The sequence below is a fragment of the Cynocephalus volans genome, chromosome 11 (genome assembly GCF_027409185.1).
Source record: "Cynocephalus volans isolate mCynVol1 chromosome 11, mCynVol1.pri, whole genome shotgun sequence".
NCBI lineage: Eukaryota > Metazoa > Chordata > Mammalia > Dermoptera > Cynocephalidae > Cynocephalus > Cynocephalus volans.
In genome coordinates, this window is record NC_084470.1 from 57,334,865 (window position 1) to 57,357,623 (window position 22,759).

A 22,759-nucleotide genomic window follows, 5' to 3' on the forward strand; every position below is an offset into this window, starting at 1 on the left:
AGAGCGTCGGGGCCGCAGGCGCGCTCAAGCCGCGCGGGCGCTGACCCGGCTCCGGCCGAGGATGGGGAGGGGGTGCGGGAGGCCGCCGCCGAGGGGACGGGGTCTGGCGGCCAGAACGCCACAGGGCTCGGTGTCTCCGTGCCGCAGCAAAGTTGGGATCGCGTCCCCTAGGTGCACGCCCCCTGCCCCGCCCCGGCTCCCTACTGCCGAAAGCCGCCGAGCTAAAAATAACAGCCCTGTTAGCCCCCCGCAGACCGCGACCCCGACCCCTCCCCCACTGGGCGTGGGGCGAAGCCACAGCTCCCAGTTCCCCAAAAGAAAAAAAAAAAGAAAGAAAGAAAGAAAAGGCGGCGCGGGAGGGGGGCGGGGGGCGGGCCGGGGGCGGGGGGCCCGGCCATATGGATGTGATTTCTCCGCTCCGAGGCAGACGGGCCGCTCCGCCGCGCTCGGCGCCCGCCCGCCGCCAGCCCGGCCTCCGGCTGCCTCCCTCCCTCCCTCCGTCCCTCCGTCCCTCCCTCTCCTTTGCGCTCGCTCGTTCGCCCTCGGCGCATGGGCCCCGCGCCCGACCCCGGGGCCTCGGGCCGCCCGGACGCCGGGGTCCCCTAGGCCGGGGCGTGGGCGGGGCGGCCCGGCCTGACGCGGCTCTGCACCCCCTACCACCACCAGGGCCGGCGGCGGCGGCTGCCCCGAGGGACGCGGCCCTAGGCGATGGCGATGGGGGCCGCGCGGATCGCACCCGGCCTGGCGCTCTTGCTCTGCTGCCCGGTGCTCAGCTCCGCATACGCGCTGGTAAGTCCCCCGCAGCCGACAATCCAGGACAGGCTGCAGGCTTGCTCTTGGGTCCTTGGGATGGGTCTAGGGCGCGGAGTCTTGGATTCCCCCAGTTGTCTGAACTTTAGCTGGGGACCCCCCGTGACTCAAGATCCTCGGTGCCTGCTATCTCTGAGCTGTCTAGACCGAGGGTTCTAGATGCCTGGTCTCCCTATTTCTGAAGCCTGGGTTTGAGGTCCCAGGTTTGGAGATCTGTGTTTGGGCTTTTTCTATCCTCTGCTTCTGTGAGCACCACACCTCTGGTTGTGTCTCCCTAGAAGATGACAGTGTGATCTAGCAGAAGGCTGGGCTTTGACCCCAGGTGAGGAGCCCCACAGACTTTGCTTTGGGGCTGTTTTCTGCAAGTTTTGTGTGCAATCCCGGACACAGGGCTGTGGGTCTGGAGTCAGAAGCACCCAGGTGGGGGTAGAATTTAGGGGCCCCCTCCAGCTCTCACGATCACACACATACACATCCACACACGCATGTCCAGCTTTACACAGAGTAGAAGCTGTTGGCCTAGGGAGGTGGGTGTGTTGTGTGGCATGGAAGAGGGATAAAGGTCCCCTGAAGGAGACTGACCTCACAGCACACCCCTACAGGAGAAATATGCTTGAGGGGGACTGGTAAGTGAGGAAGACCCCTGGGAAGACTGCACACTCCCCTGAGGGTGGAGACCAAGAGACAGAATGGCAAAGAAAGCTAGAGAGGGAGACAAGAGAGACAGATACAAAGGAGGGAGGGGATGAGAGCTCCCCAAAACAGGAGGGGTGGACAGACCCCGAACAGCAAAGAGAAATAGGGACAGACAGGCGGAGACAGAGAGCTGGAGACACAAACGGGCAGCACCTCCTCATCCTGGGCCAGGGTCTGCAGACCATTTCCTGGGAAGGGGAGTGTCCCATCCCCTCAGTCAGATCCCAGGGCAGTCCTATCCCAGGGGACCAGCCCATTCCTGAGGAAGCTGTCTGCCTGTGTGCTGCCTTCAAGACCCCTGCTGCCCCTCACCCAGGTGGAGGCATCTGCCTTCTAGAGACTAGAAAGATGGGCAGGCAGACAGCCTCCTCCTCCTCAGCAGCAACAGCTCCCTGCATGGCGTAGAGCCCCATGTGGGGAGGCAGGAGCTCTGGGACTCCTCCAGCTCTGCTTAATGCCTGTGTAACCTGGGGCTGTCCTTCTGCATACCTCAATTGCCCCATCTGTGAAAAGAGGGCATGAAAGAAACACTTGCCCAAGAATCCCCTGATCTGAGGTGTTCCATTCCTCTGTGGTTGTCAGCACTCCCCATTTACCCGTGCCTGTGCCCTCATAATTCTGACCCAGCAAAGGCTCCTCAAAGCCAAACATATCATCCCATAAGAGGACTTGTAGATGGGGAAACTGAGATTCAGAGAGGCTCAGCACCCTATGCAGAGACGCTCCAAGCACTGGCAAATGCCAGGTGACAGTGCCATTTCCCCACCGTCCATCCCTCAGTGAACTCTGTGTGTGCCCACATATGCATGCATGTGACTGTCAAGGGATGGACAGTGATGGGTGTGAGTGTCCTGAGACTAGGTCTGTGTGTCAGAGCAGGGCTCTGTGGAACTCTGGGCATAGTGTTCATCCGGGCCTGTGTGATTGTGAGTTTCTGAGTCCATGTGTGAGTTCACATGTGTCTGAGGATGTGAGTCTGCATGGAACTGGCAGGAGTTCAGTTGTGCCTGTGTGTGTGTGCATATGCAAGTGCGTGTGCACCCAGGTCTATTGTTTTCTTGTTTGTATTTAGTAAATGCTTCTGTAGTGTGTTCTACTTGCCAGACATTGTTCTAAGCATTTTATGTATATTAGCTAGCTTAACCTTTCCAACAACCCTCGGAAAAAGGTTATTGTCCCCATTTTTTAACTGACCCAAATTATACAACCACTCTAACCATTATCTATCTCAGGCCAACCAAGTGCCAAGCCCTGTGCCATTATGTGTAGGGGTATGGGTCTCCAGGGCCCCACACTGCTCTCCAGGGAAGCTGAGGTATAGGCAGAGAATTTGCCTGGCTTAGCCCTGGCCCAAGGCTGAGGATAGGGTAGGAGGAGAGATGCTGGTGCTGGGTCCGCCCGGACCTTGTTGGGGCATGTGAGTGCATCAGACCCTCCCTGGCTTCAGGGCTAGAGGACGTGGCCCGAGGGACAGGGATGAACCCTACCCACCCACCCACCATTCTTTGGGCCCCCTGGGCCCAGCTGGAGCCAACAAGAGGCTGGCAGCCTGCCAGCTCCCTCTCCTGAGCCCAGGGCTGCCGCTTCCAGATCTGCACCTATGCCCACCAAGCCCATCAACCTCAGCTGATAGCCATTGGCACCAAACCTATATACTACCTGCCCAGCCAGCCCCAAGACCAGGCTCACATCTCCAGTGACCTCGCAGTCAGGGGGCCAAAGAGCATCCCACCAGGAGGACACTGGCCATGGCCAGACTCAGCTTATCCATCTTGTGCCTTACAGGGAAGAAGAGTACCCGGGAGGCTGGGGGTGGAGGAGTGGGGGGAGTGAAGTTTGGAGGAAGGGATGGGCCCATAGATTGTGAGTAGGAGGCAAAGGGGTGGTCGTGTACTTGTGGATACCTCATCCTAAGGACACCCTTGGCGTGCACACATGTGTATGTGTAGGAGAAACTGCAGCGGGAGAGGCCGAAGCTCAGTGTGGGGCAGGCCTTGAGTGTGGAGACCTCTGGGGAGGACTCAGAAGAGACTGTGATGTGGACTCACGGGCTGGAAGTGTATGGGACCCCTCCCAGCCTGCTCCAGGGGCAGCTTGGCCACGGTGCTCACTTTTAAAGACAGGAAGAAACCAACATGTATTAAACAGTGGCTGTCCCCAGATTATGAGCTAGAAACTTTTTTCAAATCCTACCTATTTGTGTACATATCAAGTAGATTTGTTTTGTTGTTTTCTGTTTGTTTGGTTGATTTTTTTAAATAAATGGCATCAGTTTTTATATAGGGCTCTGCCACATGCATTTTTCTACTTAAAGGTATGTCTTGAAGATCTTTGCATCGGTAAATATTAACTTATCTTTTTTTAATGCTCCATAGTACTCCAAAACCTGTGATTCATTAAGCAGTCCCTAGGGATATACATTTAGATTGTTTCTTCATAATTTTCATGTGTGTGTGTGTGTGTGTGTGTGATTTCAGACAGCAGCAGGGAAGCTCCTTGAAATGCCCTCTTGTGTCCCCACATGACTATTTCCCAGTACGATATTTCTAAATTTTCTCATTGCTGGGTCTGAGAACATGCACATTTTTAATTTTAATAGACATGGCCAAATTGCCCTTTAAAAATTTTGTGCCGGTTTACATTCACTACACCAAGACTGACCAGGAGGATCTCTCTCCCCACACCCTCTATCCCATAGAATATAATGAGGAGTCCTTCTGTTTCACCTCTGCCATTCTAATAAGTGAAAAATGGTATTTCTTGTAATTTTAATTTGCTGAGTACCAATGACTTTGGTCTTTACATTGTTTTATTGCCCATCTTCTGAGAGAGCTTGCTCAGAGCCATTACACATTTCCATGGGTTATTTTTTTTTTTCTTATTGATTTGTTGAAGCTTTTTATATCACCTGCCCTTAAACACATCCTCCCCCCACCCAAGCTCACTGAACTGCCTGTGGATAGAGCAGTAGGAGGGGGACCAAGCCCTCCTGGGAACTTGGGTTTTCTTCGGAATGTTTTAATGAGGCATCAAGCAGCCTCCCCCAGATTCCTGTTGTGGGCCTTTTGGGGACACTCTCTGGTTCGGCCACCACATCAGGAAGGCAGCTATTTCAGAGTGAGACTCTCCAGGAAAAAGAAAAGGTGGGGTGAGGGTTTTGCAGACCCCTGAAATTGTCTGCAAAATATGGTGTGATTGAGAGAGGATGCAAAGTTTTGCTCAGGTTCTCAAAGACATCGGAGACCTTCAAATGCTTAAGAACCCCGATTCTCAGGCCAGCCTTTTGTTCGCGCTAAGACCTGGTGGGATCCTATTCTGCTGACCAGGCTATGGTTAGGTTAGGCCATACCATCCTTCCCAGCCTTGGTCCCCCCACCCAGGTAGAGGCTGCTTGTGAAGATCCACGGGTCCTAGCAGCCAACTCCGCCATCCCAGGCTCCATCCCACTGCCTGCCCTGAAGGCGGCCACGCTGGCTGGCCAAGATGAGAGGCGTCATAGTGCCTCCCCCCAGCCCCTCCCAGCCCCAAACACAGGCAGCCTGTTCAGGAAGGCCTAGCAAGGGGGAGGAAAAGTCAGCACTTGTCAGCGGTGGCAGGGCAGGACGGGGAGCCCGTCCCAGCCTGCTCAGGCCAGCCTGACAGACAGAGGGCAGCAAGGGGTGGGGAGCAGTCCCCAGCCAGCTGGCATGGGAGACATCAAGGGGTGCCAGCATGGGTCCCAGTAGTGGAACCTGGAGGAGGGCTGCAGGAAGGCCAGGAGGTCACGAGGGGGTCTCCTGTTAACCAAGGTTTTCTCCTGGCTTTTCTGGAGGCAAAACCCTCCCTTCTCCTAACACCAGGGCCCAACCATTCTCTGCCCCATTGGAGCTGGGGACAAGCTGCCATCACCAACACTATTGCCACCATCACCTCCATGTCTCCCTCGACCCCTGAATTACCTTTGTGGAGGCTGCCTTAGGGGGTATGGAAAGAGTCGCTCGCTTGACGCAGCAAAGGATACCATCCAGAAGAACCCTGTGGAAAGATAGCATTGTGGCTAGTGCCAGGATATCTTTGTGGCTAGGTCCTTCCTCTTTTCTTTCCCTTCCTGCAGGATTGCTGCTTCAGTGTCAAGCAGACCTGAGCTCCATTCCTGGCCTTCCTCTTTCTAACTGTGACTCTTAGCCTCAATGTCCCCGTTTGTAAAATGGGGATGTAGTAGAGAGTGAAGGAAGCATGCATAAAGCTCCAGGGGCAGTGGTGGGTGTCAGCAGGCAGAGAAGTTCTCACGGGGTGGTTGAAACTGGCCGTGTCCAGGGATGAACACCAAGCAGATCTGCTTTCTCCAAAGGTGAGGAAGGAACTAACAGCACCCTCTCCCCTAGGGGACCAGGCTGAACCAGGCAAGGGGATGGATGAAATGACCCAAGAAGGCACCCTGAGGCTTTCCCAGAGGCGAAGGTGCTGAAGAAGAGCCCCTTTTATTTCCTCCATCTTTTTTGTCTAGAGGGGAGAATTCATCAAGTCTGGGATCACAGACAGCAAAGGTGTAGAATTTGGCAGTTAGGGGAAGAAGTGAAAGTAGTGGCCCTCATTTGGTTGATGGTGTGGACCTGGCTCTCTCCACCATCACCATCGCAGTCACCAGCCTTGACACTCCACCCCATCTGCCATCTTCACTGCCGTCCTCAGCTTGCCCACAGTGATGGGAGTACAGGGCAACGGGTGTTGGGAGAGGTGGGTAGTGAGCAGACAGCTTTTCTTCTCCTCTGGGCTTCCGAACTCAGGAAATGACAAACACATCTAGCCTCTTGACCACACACATACTCTTTCCCTAGGACAGCAGCTGCTGTGTTTGTAAATAACATACCAGCTTCCCTGCCCGAGCCCCACAAACACCAGTTCAATACCCCCAGGCCACCTCCCTCCCTATCCCCCCAGCTCAGGGCTTAGGTTAGGACACTTCACCCCCTGCATGTTCACACTCTGTGGACCATGCACTTGGGGGGTCGAACATGGGGAGGGCACACTGCAGCACGGGACATTAAAACAGAGCTCTGTGATGGTTGTGTGTGGGGGAGTCACATCAGCCCTAATCCAAGACCATAGGAGGTGTGTTGGGGAGATGCAGAAACCTGGTGTAGGGCTGGGTAGCCCCATCATTGGCAGGTATGGATTAAGTGACCCCTGGCCATGGCCCAGCCCCTAGTCCCTCAGTCCTCACCCCTGCGGCCCAAACCTGCAGACTCTCTGGATCTAAGGCCATGCAAGTCTGAGTCCTCTGCACCCTGGAGCTGGGCCAAGAAGACAGGAACTCTTTGAGGGGGAGGGAATTGGTCTGGTAGGGGGAAGGGAGCACCAGGCTGGGAAGTGAATCATAGCTGTCAGGATTTTCCCCCTCACCTCCAGGAGATAAGGCCTCTTCAGCCAGGGCAGAGGCAACAGAGGGGCCCTCTTGCTTCTAAGGCTCAAGCTTAGGGGGCCTGTCAGTGACCTGGAATCCTAATATGAGTCCAGGGTAGATCCCGAAATGCAAGGAGTCATTGAGATGTCCTTTCACCCCAAAGCCAGGCAAACCTACCCAGCAGGCCCTCCTGTACTCCCTGCCCCCAATCCTCCCTGGGATCCCTGTGGATCTGTGGCCCCCTGGACTTAGCCATCTACCCAGACAATCTCCCCCTGCCATGCTGGGTCCCTGGCCTGGGGGCACCTCTGTTGTCTGGCAGCAGGGGCCCATGCAGTGAGGGGAGCCATGACCTGCTGCTGCTAACAGTAGTAGCAATAATAGCAATAATAGCAATAATAGTAGCAATAATAGCAGCCAGCTTTTCTTGAGCCCCACCCCTCCCAGGCTTTTTCATGCTTTTCATTTAATCCTCACAACAGCCCTATCACTTCCCTGATTTTGCAGGAAAACTGAGGCACAGGGCTTAAGCAACTTTCCCAAAGACACAAAGCCAATCGGTAGTGGAGGTGAGATTCAAGCTCCATCACTGGTGGCAGAATCTCCTTGGATGAGGGAAAGGAGGAGCTGGAGAGAGGGGTGAATGGGGTGGGGAGCCTTCCACACAGGGGAGCTGTACTGTAGGGCTTGGAGGTGAGAATGCACTTGGTGTGAGGCTGTCCCCCTCTCCTTGGGAAAGTGCTTCCTTAACTCTGACCTGAAATCTTGTTACAATAGCAGCTCTGCTGTGATTGGGGTGACAGAGAAATAGGTCCTAAAGTTCAGGGAGGCCAGAGGTTGGGCCACCATCCCTGTGGATGCATGAAAGGGTTTGGGGGCCAGGGGTGCTGGAAGCATGTACCCTCCCCTCTCCTGGTCATTTCCAGACCCGCTATGGAAACAAGACTCTGGAAAAAGGGGCATGCCACCTTCTAGCCATGGAGAGGGTGAACCCAACAACAGTAGGTGGAGGCTCAGCAGACCCCTGGGTTTGTTGGTCAGTTTCAGGTTTGTTGGTCAGTTTCTGGTCATCGGTCTGCCAAATGGTCAGTTTTCAACCCATGACTGCCTGCTTCTAGTCTAGGCCATCAGCTATGACCCTCAGTCACATCAGTGGGCAAGTCTGTCTCTTGGGAGAGCTGGTGTGTCAGCAAGTCTTTGGGGACTGGTGGGTGCCTCAGCTGGTCACTTATGAGCTCTCTACCAGCTGGAGAAAATATGATCCATTATCTGTTTGTCTTGCTAGGGGTGGAGATGGGCAGAAGGAGAAAGTGTAGTGGGGAGGGGGTTGTGGGGAGGGAGTGAGAACGAGAAGATGGCAAAGGTAGTGAGGACAGTGGTTTGGGGCAGGCGGCAGTATTGGTAATGGTGCTAAGGCTGCCCTTGGTGCTGGGATGGTGATGGTGGTGGTGATGTTCGAGGCGTGACAGTGGTGCTGGTGGACATGCTGATGGTGGTGGTGATGGTGATGAGGATGTATCAGCTGGGATAGTGCTGATGGTGTGATGATGGTTATACTGATGGTAATAGGAGTGCTCATGGTGGTAACGGTGCTGTAGGTGGTAGTGGTGGTGGTCATATTGGGAGGGGGTGGTGATAGTTGTGTTGGTGTTAATGGTGGTAATGATGGTTGTTGGTGTTGATGAAGAGGATGGTTATTGACAGAGGTACTAGCTGCAAAGATGGGAATGGTAGGGAATGGGTGCTGGAACAAGGGGGAGGTGAGCAAGGATCAGACCCCTCAGTAACCTGGAGCCCCAATGTCCAAGGCACAAGGAGAGCTTCGGGTTAGTCTTGGAGGCCCCTGGACCTTGGCAGGCCGCAGTTGTCCTCCCTCAAGCCCCATCACCCTGCGGCTACTTCTGGGGCAGCCAGCTCAGCCACAGCTGCGGTGGGGAAGGTGGGTAGGATGGAAGAGCCCTGGGGCCGGCAGCCAGCACATGGGAATCTGCTCTGCCCTTCCTGGGGGCCCATGGACATTGGGTCCAGCCGAGATCTCAGAGTACACGTTAGTCCACAGGGACACGCAGACGCGCGGGCACCCACAGGCGTGAACACTAACGAACAGCTGCATCACACCCGGACCTTTGGCCAGAAACACAAGTGCACGTGCATGTTCACAAACATGCCAGGCTCACATCCTAAATCTACATGCTGAACAACCCCACGTGAGAACGCTCAGAGACGGGGCACACACAAGTGCACACACTGGCCTCACAGCCTGTGCGCGGCCACTCGGGGATGCACCGCCACTCACACGCGCACGCGCAAAGACGCGCACGCGCCTCCGCTAAGTGAAACCAGCAGAACCCAAGACCGGCGGAGCCAACTGGAGACTCCTTGGCCCTGGAAGCCCTCGCTGCTGCCGCCAAGAGACGCGGTCAATTAACTTCTCCCTGCAACCCGGCTCCCTGACCAGGCCTGCCCGCCCCCACCCGCTGTTGCCCGCCCCTTCCCCGACCCGCCTCCTTCGCCTCCTTCCTTCCCTGCCTCCTCCTGGTTCTCCCGCCCCACACAGCTCCACTCAGACTGAAGGCACCCGGCCCAGGGGAGGTAGCTCTGCCCGTCGAGGCTCTAAGAGGATGAGGCTCTGCCCTGTGGAGTCTGAAGGGACACAGCCCTGATCTGGGAAGGCGGGGAGAAAGGGTGTCTGAGGCATCACAGCCCCTCCCTGTGGGGTCTGGGGGAATAGGGACTGCATTAACCCCTTGTGAGTCACACTCTTGGGAGTGGCTGGGGGGAGGGCACACTGAGCTGTTCCCAGGGCAGGATGCTGCTTCACCCTCTGACTCCCTTCCTCCCAAGCCAGGGAAACAGAGGCTCAGACCCTCTCCAGCAGCCATCTGCTCAGGGTGAGACCCCAGCCCCATGACATTCTCATTTCCTTCCTTATGATGAATGATGCCAATGTGTCCCAGTGGGTGGCAGCCAATGCCCAGGATGTGCAGGTTGGAAGGAAGGGAAAGAAGAACATTCCAGGCAGAGAAGAGCAGGAGCAAAAGCCTATCCATGTCATCAGAACACAGGGTCTGCTTGGATGGGGGGCGCTTCCAGAAAGCAATGGAATAAGGGACATTCCCACCCACAGCCAGCACAGGAGCGCTCCGCCCAACCCAAGCCATTGCCAGCAATTCCTCTGTCCTCTCCCTCTTGGGACCATACAGGGGAGGGGCTAAGGCACTCACCATTCATTGGGGAAAGCATTGACTGGGGAGCTGGGTCAAGATGGAAAGTGGTGACTCTTGAGGCTCCCCAGGGCTCCAGGACTTGAAGGAATCCAGGCTGGGTTTGCCTCCCTCGAGTTCACCACTCCTCATTCACCCAATCCACTCCCCACCCAAGTCCCCAACAGGCAGCCAGGATCCTGTGAAGATCCATCCTGGGACATTCCATCCTGTTCCCATGTACCCCTTGGGAACGGACTGGACAGAGAATATCAGTGGCTGCAGCCTACAGGGTTACTGGCGGGCAGGCAGGGGACAAATACCCACTATTTTCCCTCTGATCGGGCCACAGTTTCCCATCTGTAAAATGGGGGCTACCACATAAGGCAGTTTTCCCGCATGTAGCAGGCATTCCACATTCCCGCTAGAGTCAGGACCTTTGGAAAGGGGGGAATTCCTCTGGAAGGTTAGGATGGCTCTGGGACCTGCTGCTGCGCTGGGAAGTCTGACCTTTGGCTTGGCAGGTGGACGCAGATGACGTCATGACCAAAGAGGAACAGATCTTCCTGCTGCACCGCGCCCAGGCCCAGTGCGAGAAGCGGCTCAAGGAAGTCCTGCAGAGGCCAGGTGTGGGTGGGACCAAATGAGGAGGGGCTGGGGGAGAGGTCAGGAGAGGGAGAGGCCAGACAAGGGTGGGAGCCCAAAATGCAGAGCCAGGTGAAGGTGCTAGGCAGGGGTGGGCCCAGCTAAAAGGGGGCAGGGCCAAAATGAGGACAAAAATGGGGCGGGCCAGGCAGGAATGGAGGCAGCTGGCTCAGGTGGTCCTTTGCTTGTATTCTGTCCTGAGCTCAGGTCCCTGTGCTGCCCGCCACAAGCCCTCAGACCGTCAGACACCCTAGCCCCCATGCACGTTCTTTGGAGGGAGGATGGATGCTCCTGGCCTCCCCTCCTGGGGTGGGGGTAAGGTGGTGTGAAGACAGCTGAAGTCCAAATTGCCCCCAATGGGCTTAGATCTGGTGAGGCAATCCAGGATCAGGAGCTCTGACTAGGGTGCCAGGCCCCAGCAGGGTGGGCTGGGACAGCTTTCTGAAGGAGGGAGTATCCAAGCCAAGTCCAGAAGGATGGGTAGGCCTTTGAAAGAGGCCACCTGGGCAGAGGACAAAGCAGAGGTTTCCAGGGTAGGGAGAACTGAGAGTCCATAGGGTTGGATGGGGAGTGGGGGAGGGTAGAGGTGTAGAGGGATAGGGATGAGTGTCTGTGACTCAGTCATTTATGGTCATCACTTAGGGGGAAGGGTGCTTGACCTGGGTAGGGGGGCTCCCTCATGCCAGCACAGCATTTCTGTGGGACTCCTGCCATGGGGAAGTAGGGCATCACCTGTTTTCACAAGCTGGGCTCTTCCCCAACCCCTTCCTTGAGTCCATTTCCTGGAAGCCTATATAGGGCCTCATTAGCACCCATCCAGGCCTTTGAGGTCTGCCTGGTTAATCTCATCAACCCAAAGAGGCCCAGACTCCAGCTGACTAACCTACTAGAGCAACATCCTCCCTTGAGTTGGCTCTTAGGCTGCTGGGGGAGATGGCTCTGATGTATACCAAGGACGCAAATACAGTGACACACACTCTGCAACACATGGACTTTGCTCACACTCACAGAGCCTCACACGGTCTCTTCAGTCACAGCCCTACCTGCCTACACTGGCCCCACCAATGGTTCCCAGTGACATCAAAGGCTGGTTGTCAAGTGGACCCCCCCACTCTGGGTCCTGAACCCAGCCCTCTTCCTAGTTGTGGAAGCCTCTCTCTGCCCCCTCTCATCCACCATGGAGCCCCTCTTTTCCCACTATACCCCATCCTGCTACCCAGCCCCACCAATGATGCTTGCAGGTGGAGGCAGGAAAATGAGCATGGCCTTTCTCATCCCAGTCCAAGATGCTTTGACTCAACTTCCCATTCTTGCCACAGATGTGAGAGGACCAGAGGGCCCTGGCTTGGGCTTTAGATGTAGGGATGCAAGTCAGATCATGAGGCCGACTTTGCAGCTAGAAAGAGGGACCACCAGCATCTTTCCAATGGAAAGGACAGGCCCCATCTCAGACAGAGTCTCCAGGGTCATTTGTGGAAGCTGAGAACCCCTTACTTGAGTATCCTAGGGCAGAGCATGGAGTAGTTGGATTTGTCTGTCCTCTCTTGACGAACTACACCACCTTGCTCTTGTCGTCCTCATCACCAGCTTCTTTGCCTGCACACACTCTGGCCAGACTTCATTTTCACTGTGTAACTCTCCATTGACATCTCCATCCTGTCTACTCTTACCGTGCGCCCCCTGGTGGGGCCTTCATTCCTGCGTGGCTCTGGCTCCCACTCCTGGCTCAAAGGATACCACCTCTGCTCTGTCTTGCCCATATTTACTGCTCAAACCACTTGATCCCACACTCACATGGTATTCACTCCTGTTTGAACCCTTGTAGACAGTCTCCATCTCCTCTGATTACTTCTCCTGGCAAGCACTTTACAGTTTGTGAAGCACTTCCTCACCCATCATCCCAGGTCTCCCAAGAGCCTAGGGCGTCAGCAGGACAGGGGTAACCCCCCACTGTACAAAGGGGAAATCTGAGACAGGAGGATACCCCAAGTCCCCTATTGCGGCACAGCTGACAGCCTGAACTATCCTGATTTCTCCAGCCAACATAATGGAATCAGACAAGGGATGGACGTCCGCATCCACATCAGGAAAGCCCAGGAAAGAGAAGCCATCTGGGAAGCTCTATCCTGAGTCAGAGGAGGACAAGGAGGCACCCACTGGCAACAGGCACCAAGGTACATCTGTACTTCCCTGCGTCCCTCTGACATGGGCCTCTGCCCGCCCCTGCTGCTCTGTCCCCATCATGCGAGCTCATGCTCCTTGGCTCTCGTGGAACATAAAAGGCTGCAGCCCCCTCCCTGGGAAAGCAGAGCAGTGTCTGGGAGGAGACAGAGCCCAGGGGCAGCACGTGGAGAAACCTCAGGGACAGACGGGCAGAGAACTCACCCAGTACCTTGGCAGGAGTGGACCTAAGTTTCTCCATGGAGAAACCCAGGAGAAAGAGAAGCAGGGAGAAATACACAGAGACAGAGAGAGAGAGATGGACATAGAGAAAGGCAGGGAGTGACAGAGAAACAGAGACAGAGGGGACCAGGAGGCACAAACTGAAGGTCTGGGACTTAGTGTGTCAGAGGAGGTGCACTGAGATGCTTAGTGGGGAGAGCCAGAGAAGCAGAGCAGAAGAGGAACACAGCTGCAGAGGGGTGGGGCCGGAGACAGTGGAACAGGAGGGGAGAAGAGAAGGAGGGAGGGAGACATAGGGCTGTGTCGTCCCTCTGGGAGGTGAAGAGACACAAACACAGAGCTCAGGCTTCGGCCACAGGGCCAGTTTGAACCGGCCGGGTGGGCAGCGAATTCCAGATGGGCCACATCTGGGAGGCTGTGGTCACCCTGTGGCTCCCCAGGGACCAGAGGGAATTGTGGGCCTGGCTAGGCGGGGCTAGGAATATGGCGCCCAGGACAGAGAGCCTTTCACCACGCTGGGGTGGGTCCAGCCATCAAGGCAGCCTTCCAGAGTGGCTGGAGAGTCCTGTGGTTGGAGCTCTAGAGGGGGAGAAAAGGGGACTGCAAGCTGAGGGTGGAATGTGGAAGATCCAGTGCCTGGACCCTCCAAAGTCACTTAGCATCTCTGCAGTGAGGCTAGGCTCCAGAGTGGGATGTGATCCCCTGCTTTGAATCCCACCATTAGCACTTAGATTTGAGAGATTGTATCTCCCCCACCAATGGTCTCAGGAACCTCATAGCAGGTACTCAGAGCAGGCTTTGGATGGTGATGGAAGTGCCAGCTGATAGGGTTAATCCCCATTCCAATGAGGAAACTGAAATGCAAAGACTGGGGCCACTTTTATGAGGTCAGCAGCTCTCTGAGAGTCCAGCTGGTACTAGAAACCAGACCTCCTGCCTCCTGTCCATAGTCCCTGGTGAACGGTAACATAGGGAGCCTCCCAGCTGAGGGACAGTTGGCCTGGAAACCCACCCTTCTTCAGGGACACCTGGAAGGTAGGACCAAGAGCAGAGAGAATGGAGAGATGCCTCGCCTGGGGCTGAGTGCACCTGAGGGCAGGGCCCTGGGTTGTATGACCTCAGAAGTCACTCACTTCTCTTGGCCTCTGCCAGCCCAAGAAATGTGGGAAATGGGGCCAGTGCCAGTACCTGCAATCACAGAGGCTGTAGTAATTCTGTGAGGCCAGGTGAGTGCAGGGCACAGCAGGGAGTAAGAGTGTTCTCTCCAAAACACTTCAAGCCTAAGTTTTCCAGTCCTGGGGTGCACCTGTCCTTGAGGGAACCAACAGGTACAGGGGTGTTCATCCTTCTAACCATGAATTTGACTCCCCCTTGGTGTCCCTACCCTGTCTGTCTGTCTCCGGGCACAGGGCGCCCCTGCCTGCCCGAGTGGGACCACATCCTGTGCTGGCCCCTGGGTGCACCAGGTGAGGTGGTGGCCATGCCCTGTCCTGACTACATTTACGACTTCAATCACAAAGGTAAGGCTGGCCAGAGTAGGGTGGGGACCACAGAAAATGCCGAGTTCTGGAGCTCAGGACTTCAGTGGCTCCCGACCTCTCTGCCTGTCCTGACCCTTCCATGGACCTGCAGGCCATGCCTACCGACGCTGTGACCGCAACGGCACCTGGGAGCTGGTGCCTGGGCACAACCGGACGTGGGCCAACTACAGCGAGTGCCTCAAGTTCCTGACCAATGAGACTCGTGAACGGGTGCGAGCCTTCCTCCTCTGCAACCTGACCCTGATGAGGCCACCCCCACTCCTTTGGTGCCCCATTACCTAGCCCTGACTCCTGACCTTGACTCCTCCAGCGACCTTAACCTGGCCTGATTCTTACCCTGATGCTCACCCTGAGTCCTAGGCTCTGACATGTCTTCCCACATGCACAGGAGGTGTTTGACCGCCTGGGCATGATCTACACCGTTGGCTACTCCGTGTCGCTGGCCTCCCTCACTGTGGCTGTGCTCATCCTGGCCTACTTTAGGTGGGCGGGGCGAGGGCCGGGGCAACGTCGGCGGGGGTGGGGGCGTGGTCGGGGGTGGAGCCGAGGTGTGGTGCCACCCTTCCCCCCGCCCCCCCCGCCCGTCAGTGCGCCCCTCATTCCCTCATTCCTGCGGGTGTCCTTACCTACCGCGCACAGCCCAGCTTTCTGCCCACCCACCGCGCGTCCCCGTGCCCCCATCCACGGTGATGTCGCGCGCCCCGCAGGCGACTGCACTGCACACGCAACTACATCCACATGCACCTGTTCCTGTCCTTCATGCTGCGCGCCGTGAGCATCTTCGTCAAGGACGCGGTGCTCTACTCTGGCGCCACCCTCGATGAGGCCGAGCGCCTCACCGAGGAAGAGCTGCGCGCCATCGCCCAGGCACCCCCGCCACCCGCCGCCGCCGCCGCCGGCTACGTGAGTGTCCCTCCGCCGGCCCAGCCCGGTGCCACCACTGGCAACGTGGGAGCGCTCGCCCTGCTGCGCCCCCGGCACCTCCAGCCCGGCCCTCGCCCCTGCCTGTCTCCAGCTACCACCACTAGCTTCAGGCCGCTCACACCCACCTCACAGTGCCCCTCGCACCCCTCAGCCCTGCGTCCAGCCCCTATGCGAAAGGCTTTGCGAGTGTCGCCCGCTCGCCGTGCTATCATCAATACTCCTGTCTCAGCCCAAGACCCCCCACCCACTCCACCTCCTGACCTTGCCCTCTGCCCCTGACCACACCACACACACCCCTCAGAGGGCCCCCAGCCCAGCCCCGACTTCCGCACATGCAGGCCCCGCCCTCTGGCTAACTCCAGCTGGTCCTCCTAGGCGGGCTGCCGGGTGGCTGTGACCTTCTTCCTTTACTTCCTGGCCACCAACTACTACTGGATTCTGGTGGAGGGGCTGTACCTGCACAGCCTCATCTTCATGGCCTTCTTCTCAGAGAAGAAGTACCTGTGGGGCTTCACGGTCTTCGGCTGGGGTACGCGGACGCAGCGGGAAGTGAGGCGCAGGCAAGGGTGGGACCGTGGGCGGCAGGGTGAGAGGGCACCACCCAGCATATCTTGTCCTGGACATGGACGAAGCAGGTGGGAGGCCTGCCCACCTTCTGTGACTCTGGCCGCACTGCAGGTTCAGGGATCAGGTCAGGGGACAAGGTTCCCCCAGTGTTGGCTCAGCATGGGGCTGTGGCTCATCTGGGGTCAGAGTCACCAGGGGGAGGGAGGGTGGACTATCAGACCAAGATCCAGCTTATAATCAGAGTGTGATCTTGGGTCAGAGGTCAGCCTGGGGATGGAGTTGAGGTCTGGGACCCTCCCTCTATCCTGAGCCCATGGGCTGGGCCAGCATCTGTTACCCTACCAATCCCCTCACCAGGAAGGGTGGGGTAGCTGTCCATACCACTGCCAGCACGGTCCACATCCCAGGGCTGTGGGCCCAGCAACTCAGCATCATCTGGGCTTCACAGCTCTTCTGCAGAATGGCTTACTGGGCCTCTGCGCTCCTCCCAGCCCCCCACGGGCTCTGGGATCCAATTACGGATAATTGTCCATTATTGTTGGCAGCTCCAGAGCTTGGCTGGGCTCCGGGGCATCCAGCCAGACTGCAGAGGGGTGGGCCAGGTGGCTGGAGCCCTCCCTGCACTCAGCACCCAGAGGCTCTTCAGTCAACAGCCACAGCCTCCCTGCCCCTTGGCACACACCCTGACCCTAACGTCACCATGGCAAGCCCCAGAGTTGGGGGAGAACTGGGCCTGGTTCTAGGAACTGACACAGGCTCTGGGGCTAGGAGGTGTCTGGGTGGGCTGGTAACATGAGGATTGGGGAGCACACAGAACTCTGTGGCACAGGAATGCCACAGTTCTTTTTCTTACCATACACCCAGGTCACATCCTGTCCCTCCAAGGGTGCACCAGGCCTAGAATCAAGTTTGGAGGGGGAGTAGGAGGGAACTTGGGCTCCCTTCCCAGAGGCAAAGCTCACTCAGAGGTACCATGAGCCTTCTGAGTGGGCTCAGGCCAGGATACATGGAGGCTCCCCTATGGCCCCTACCCAGCCTGGGATGGCAATCTTCACCCCATCCAGCCTCATCCATAAGGGCTAAGACCTTTCAAACCAGGTTGGGGGATGTACTGGGACAGAAAAATGCTGGTAATAGTCTCCCTCTCCTGGGAGCTTCAAGCCCAGAGCAGCACCCTTCAGGGGAGGGGACGGGGGAACGAACCGGGGCGTGGATAAGTTAGTGATACCATATTAGTTCACCATGTGCCCAACAGGTGTGCATGTGTGCATGCGCATGTGCGTGTGTGTGTGGGAGACACAGAACCAAGATGGGGGCAGAGGGCTGAGCTGGGTCCTGAAAACTGGAGGCCCAAGGGCAGGCTGTTGGGGCAGCACGTGCCAGAGTGTGGCTCTGTCACCAACCGGCCCATGTGCCCAGGGTGAAGGGGTTGGGGCAGTGATGAGGTAGGCTGGGGGTCATCAGGGATGAGCAGAGGGAGACATGTGGACAGCATCCTCAGCCCCTCACACAGTGTCCCCCTCTGTGCCCACAGGTCTGCCTGCCATCTTCGTGGCTGTGTGGGTCAGTGTCAGGGCTACCCTGGCCAACACTGGGTAGGTCCACGTGGAGAAGGGGACCTGGGGGCTCTGCACAGGCCAGAAACACCCCTGGTACTCTCTTCCTCCGTGAAGCATATGAGAAGGCCTCCTGTACCCTGTCCCTGAGTGGTCCCAGCCTCAGTTGTTCTCAGTCCAACCTTTAGCCAAGAACCCCCTCAGGACCACAGGAGGCTATTTCCAAAGAGGCCTGTGAGGGTGGCTTCAGGCCTGGCCACATCCAACATCCCCCATTCTGTGTCCCTGACAGCTAATGTGTCAACAGACGAACTCTGGGGCCTCTGTGGGCAGGCTCAGGAGTGGGAACAGGAGGGGGTGGGGGCTGATGCCTCAACCTTCCCCAGGTGCTGGGACTTGAGCTCTGGGAACAAGAAGTGGATCATCCAGGTGCCTATCCTGGCCTCCATTGTGGTGAGCAGGGATGGGTGGCTGGCCACAGGGGTGGGCGGGGATGTGGCCTGGAGCCCTAGTGACCAGCCCCTTACAGGGACCTATGGAGGCGTCACTGGACCCTGGGGTCAGAGCCACAAAGGCCTCAAGGCCAGCTGATCCCCAGCCTAGTGCAGATGGGAAATCCAAGGGCGCAAGGAGCCGCCTAGAGCCTGTGGTGGGCCATGGGTCCAAGTCCTCGCCCCACTGTGCTGGTGTGCGGCCTCGAGATGCAGCTTCCTTCACTCCCACAGCTCAACTTCATCCTCTTCATCAACATTGTCCGGGTGCTTGCCACCAAGCTGCGGGAGACCAACGCTGGCCGCTGTGACACTCGGCAGCAGTACCGGTGAGCCACGCCCGCCATAACCAGCTCCTCAGAGCTGGGGGCGGAGTTCAGGGCTCTTAGAATCCCAGCAGTGCATGCATGAGGAAAGCCAAAAGCCCCATGAATGAGTCTGTCACAGGGAAGGACCCAGCTCCTGACTCCCTGACTGTCTCCACCTCATTTGCCAGCCCCTCACCCTGGCCTGCCCAGCAGTGATGGGAGCTTGCCCTGCTTCTGGAGGCCCTGGGGGCACCCAACAGCCAGCCTGGCCCACTTGGTGCAAGGCACTGCACTAGAGCTGGGTCTGTGAGGGTGGGACAAACTCAGACCTCCCCTCAAAGAGCTGGCTGCAGGGCTGTGAGGGACAGGTGGGCAGTGTGTGGCCTCAGGGAGGCAGCTCAGCTGAAACTTGAGGAGTGGGCCATGGGATACTGCGATAAGGCCACGGGAGAGTGAGTGTGTGCCTGCTGAGGAATCAGCAGGTGCAAAGGGCCAAGGGACAGGGGGAATATCATTTGTGGTCCTCTCCAGGACACCTCTGAGAACGAAGGGGCCTTATTAACACTTTGACAAGACAACAGTCGTCCCAGGTGAACAAGGTTGTCCTGTGGTGCCCAGAGCCTTGGGCCCCTTTGTAGCTTCTGGAGCCTGAGGCTGGCAGGGTGGGGGGTGGCACAATGCTTGTTGAGGGGGAAGTGGCTTGGCCCTGACCTATTTGCCCCGCCGGCCCAGGAAGCTGCTCAAATCCACGCTGGTGCTCATGCCGCTCTTTGGCGTCCATTACATCGTCTTCATGGCCACGCCGTACACTGAGGTCTCAGGGACGCTCTGGCAAGTCCAGATGCACTACGAGATGCTCTTCAACTCCTTCCAGGTGCGCAGCCCTGGCCAAAGCCTGACAGGGTGGGGGCAGCAGGGGCACACCCTGATCCCTCCCACCTCTCCCCACAGGGATTTTTTGTCGCCATCATATACTGTTTCTGCAATGGTGAGGTAAGCAGGAGGCAGCACTGGGGCAGGGCGGGGAGGGGTTTCTGCCCCATTCTTTCTCTGTTCCCCCAAGAACATCCCTGAGGACATTCTGAAGGCAGAGAGAAGTCCTTCCAGATGATTCAAACCTAGGATGTTCTAGGATATGTGGGCTCTTCAGTCTCTGATATAGCCAAGTTTCTTCCCAACCCCACAGCTGAATCCTCTGTAGCCCAGATTGAAGGACTCAGCCACCTCTGGGGCCATTTGAGCCTTGTAGACCCTGGGTGTGTCAATTGCCTGCCATCAAGTACCATGTTCTGAGGATGGTGGGATTTTAACTTGGCCTTGGAATTTTCCAGTAGACTCCCATTCCTGTTTTCATTCAGTGCTGGGTGTTGCAGGGGCAGGGATGGGGCACTGCTGGGGCTGGGGGGACATATGACAGAGGGGTTAGGGTTACACCTGACTGCCCACCCTCCTACCGCACCAAGGTTCAGGCTGAGGTCAAGAAATCTTGGAGCCGCTGGACTCTGGCACTGGACTTCAAGCGCAAGGCACGCAGTGGGAGCAGCAGCTACAGCTACGGACCGATGGTGTCTCACACAAGTGTGACCAATGTAGGCTCCCGTGCAGGACTTGGCCTGCCCCTCAGTCCCCGCCTACTGCCTGCCACCACTACCAATGGTCACCCCCAGCTGCCCGGCCATGCCAAGCCAGGGGCCCCAGCCCTGGAGACCCTTGAGACCACACCACCTGCCATGGCTACTCCCAAGGATGGTGGATTCCTCAATGGCTCCTGCTCAGGCCTGGATGAGGAGGCCTCTGTGCCCGAGCGGCCACCCGCCCTGCTGCAGGAAGAGTGGGAGACAGTCATGTGACTGGACAGCTAGGCGTTGGACCTGCTGACATGGGTGGGTGGACAGTTGGACCAAAAGACAGGTCGTTGGATGCTTGCCCACTCAGGGCTGGGGCCAGGAGGAAAAACAGGAAAAAAAGGAAAAAAAAAAAAAAAAAAGAAAAGGGAAAAGGAAGCAGTGTGTGGCTTCCTGTGGCCTGAACAGGGGACCTCCTCCAAGAGAGAGGGGACTGGGAGCCATAGGGGAGCTTCTGGGGGCTTACCCCAGGAGTGGGGGAGGGCCCATGAGCCATGGAGGAGTCCTTGGGTCTCTTCACCTCAGGAGAGGGATGGGTCTAGGGGGACTCAGCACGGTCCAGCAGAAAGGGCCTGGGAGACGCTAATTGCAAGGCCCAGAAGGGCTTAAAGTTTGATCACACAGCCGCCAAGTGGGCTTGTATGGAAGTCTGTCCTCAGCCTTCCCCTATCAACGTTGCTACCTCAGCTGCTCCCCACTCTTGTACCCAGGCCCCATGGGGGACCCAGGCTCCTCTGGGCCAACTCCTCTGACTGCGAGCCTCTAATCGCTGCCCACCCAGGGTGGACAACAGATCCCTCAGGCCCCTGGCCACACCCCCAAGCCCAAGGCCCTGCACAGAGTGAACTTTTCCTGGTTGTCTGATGGCCCCAGCCCCTACCCTGGACCAGATACACCTTCAGCAACCAGATGGAGATTACCGGGTTAGTGCTAGGGCCAGCAAGTAAAATTCAGGCTGGGGTCTCTGCTCTGGCTCGGGAACTGTGAGGCGCCAGGAGTCTAAGCCTAGAGGGCTGGCTGGGTGGGGACCTGCAAGGCTAGACACATCCATCCACTCACTGACCACCCAGGACTGTCACTAACTATCCCACCTAACACCCACGGCCACCACCTTACTCATCGCCCTGGGTCCTACCCATCCCTGTATTGGGCCATTCATGGCCCCAGAATGGCACAGACCCTCCTCAGCCTGATGCCCTGAGGACTGACCCAACAGATCCCACCCCATGATCTGGCCTGACCAAGCTTCTTGCTCTTGCTCAAGCCCTGCTTTTGGGCCTGCACACAAGCTGGTGCCCCTGCCTCTCCCCTCCAATCTCCAGCTCATGGACTCAATCCATGGACCCAACATCCAGGAGGGCTCCTCCCTCCAACAGCCCCCACACCCACCCACTGGGGGCTAGGTGAGGGGTCATGAGCTCCAGGACAACAAATTTATTTAGGCAGTGGGTGGCATGGGCATATGCCGAGCAGCCTCAGGCACAGCCCTGCCTGCCCTTCCAGGTGGCAGACAGGCCAAGCCACCAAAGGCCTGGTACACCCATGGAGCTCTCTGTAATGTGACCTGCTTGGAATGGTAGGAGAGGCATAGGCCAGGTCCTGAAGGGCCACCGAGCCAGGCTGAGCATCAAGCATTCTCATGGATGCTGGGAGCTGTAGGAAGTTCTAGAGGGAGTGCGACAAGGTCTGAGCAACATTTAGAAGACTCCACACTACAATGTGGAGGCCAGAGGAGGCTGCACAGGGATTGGAGGAGAGGTAGCTTTTCGGGAGGCAGGTGGCCAGGCAGGAAGAGGATGCTACAGTTGGGAGGTGCTGTCATCAGGAAGGACCTTGGATGAGCTACTGGCTGGGGGAAGGGGCCCTCAGCAGAACAGACCCGCATCGTCCTCCCAAGGGATATCTGATGCTCCTCATCACCAGCTCAGCTCAGAGCTAAGGGACCTCCAGACCACTGGGCCCTCAGAGCAACTCATCCTGCCCACCAATAGGGAGGTCACTGATGCCCAGAGCTGGCTGGGCCCCAGCACCCATCTCCTGACCCAGAGTCCCCTGTCAGGAGGCTTCTGAAGTAATGAGCCCTTGAGGCGCACTCACCCTGAAACATTCAGACTAGCACCCCCCAGGGCAGGGCTGACTCCCCTCTCAGACTCATCACCACCTTCTCTTTAGATGCCCCCTTGCCCTGCCACTCCTGAGACAGGGCTGTTCATGTCCTTAGAATGAAATGCGCCCGGGAATGCTGAGTACCCCATCCCAGATTTGTTGTCCCCAGGCCAGGGCCAGCTGGGTACTTCCTAGATGAGGACTGGCTCTCTCTCCTCGGGATGTTTGGATCCAGGACAGGGCCACACCTCCCCCTTGACTGGGCACCATCTCTCCTCAGGCCAGACACCCAGGACAGGACTGGACCTCTCACAGCAGTACAGCCCCCGAGGCCAGGACCAGCCTCCACTCACAGAGGCCCCTGAGCTCTGCCTGGGCCATCCAGGTGTTGGCAGAGGAAGTGGAAGCCCTCAGCAGGCCTGGCAGGCGGTCAGGACCCTGTTTGCCTTGAGCAGGGGCTAGAGCCAGGTGGTCACTTCTCCCTTCAAGGCCCCACAGCCC

General features: G+C 57.5%; 1 protein-coding gene across 1 annotated transcript; it reads left to right on the forward strand.

Moving 5' to 3' along the window:
• Positions 1-714: 714 nt before the first annotated feature.
• Positions 715-20,377, forward strand: PTH1R (parathyroid hormone 1 receptor). Its single transcript, XM_063114995.1, has 14 exons — positions 715-789; positions 10,617-10,719; positions 12,777-12,911; positions 14,550-14,660; positions 14,773-14,891; positions 15,070-15,164; positions 15,389-15,584; positions 15,981-16,134; positions 17,707-17,767; positions 18,115-18,181; positions 18,454-18,548; positions 19,260-19,401; positions 19,479-19,520; positions 19,991-20,377. Exons 1-14 carry the CDS (start codon positions 715-717, stop codon positions 20,375-20,377), a joined length of 1,782 nt encoding a protein of 593 aa, XP_062971065.1.
• The last annotated feature ends 2,382 nt before the right edge of the window (positions 20,378-22,759 follow it).

Coding starts and splice junctions, on each gene's coding strand:
- PTH1R (XM_063114995.1), top strand. CDS start 715: ATGGGGGCCGCGCGGATCGCACCCGGCCTGGCGCTCTTGCTCTGCTGC. Junction 12,912..14,549: donor CACTGGCAACAGGCACCAAG/GTACATCTGTAC, acceptor CTCCGGGCACAG/GGCGCCCCTGCCTGCCCGAG. Junction 16,135..17,706: donor CTTCACGGTCTTCGGCTGGG/GTACGCGGACGC, acceptor CTGTGCCCACAG/GTCTGCCTGCCATCTTCGTG.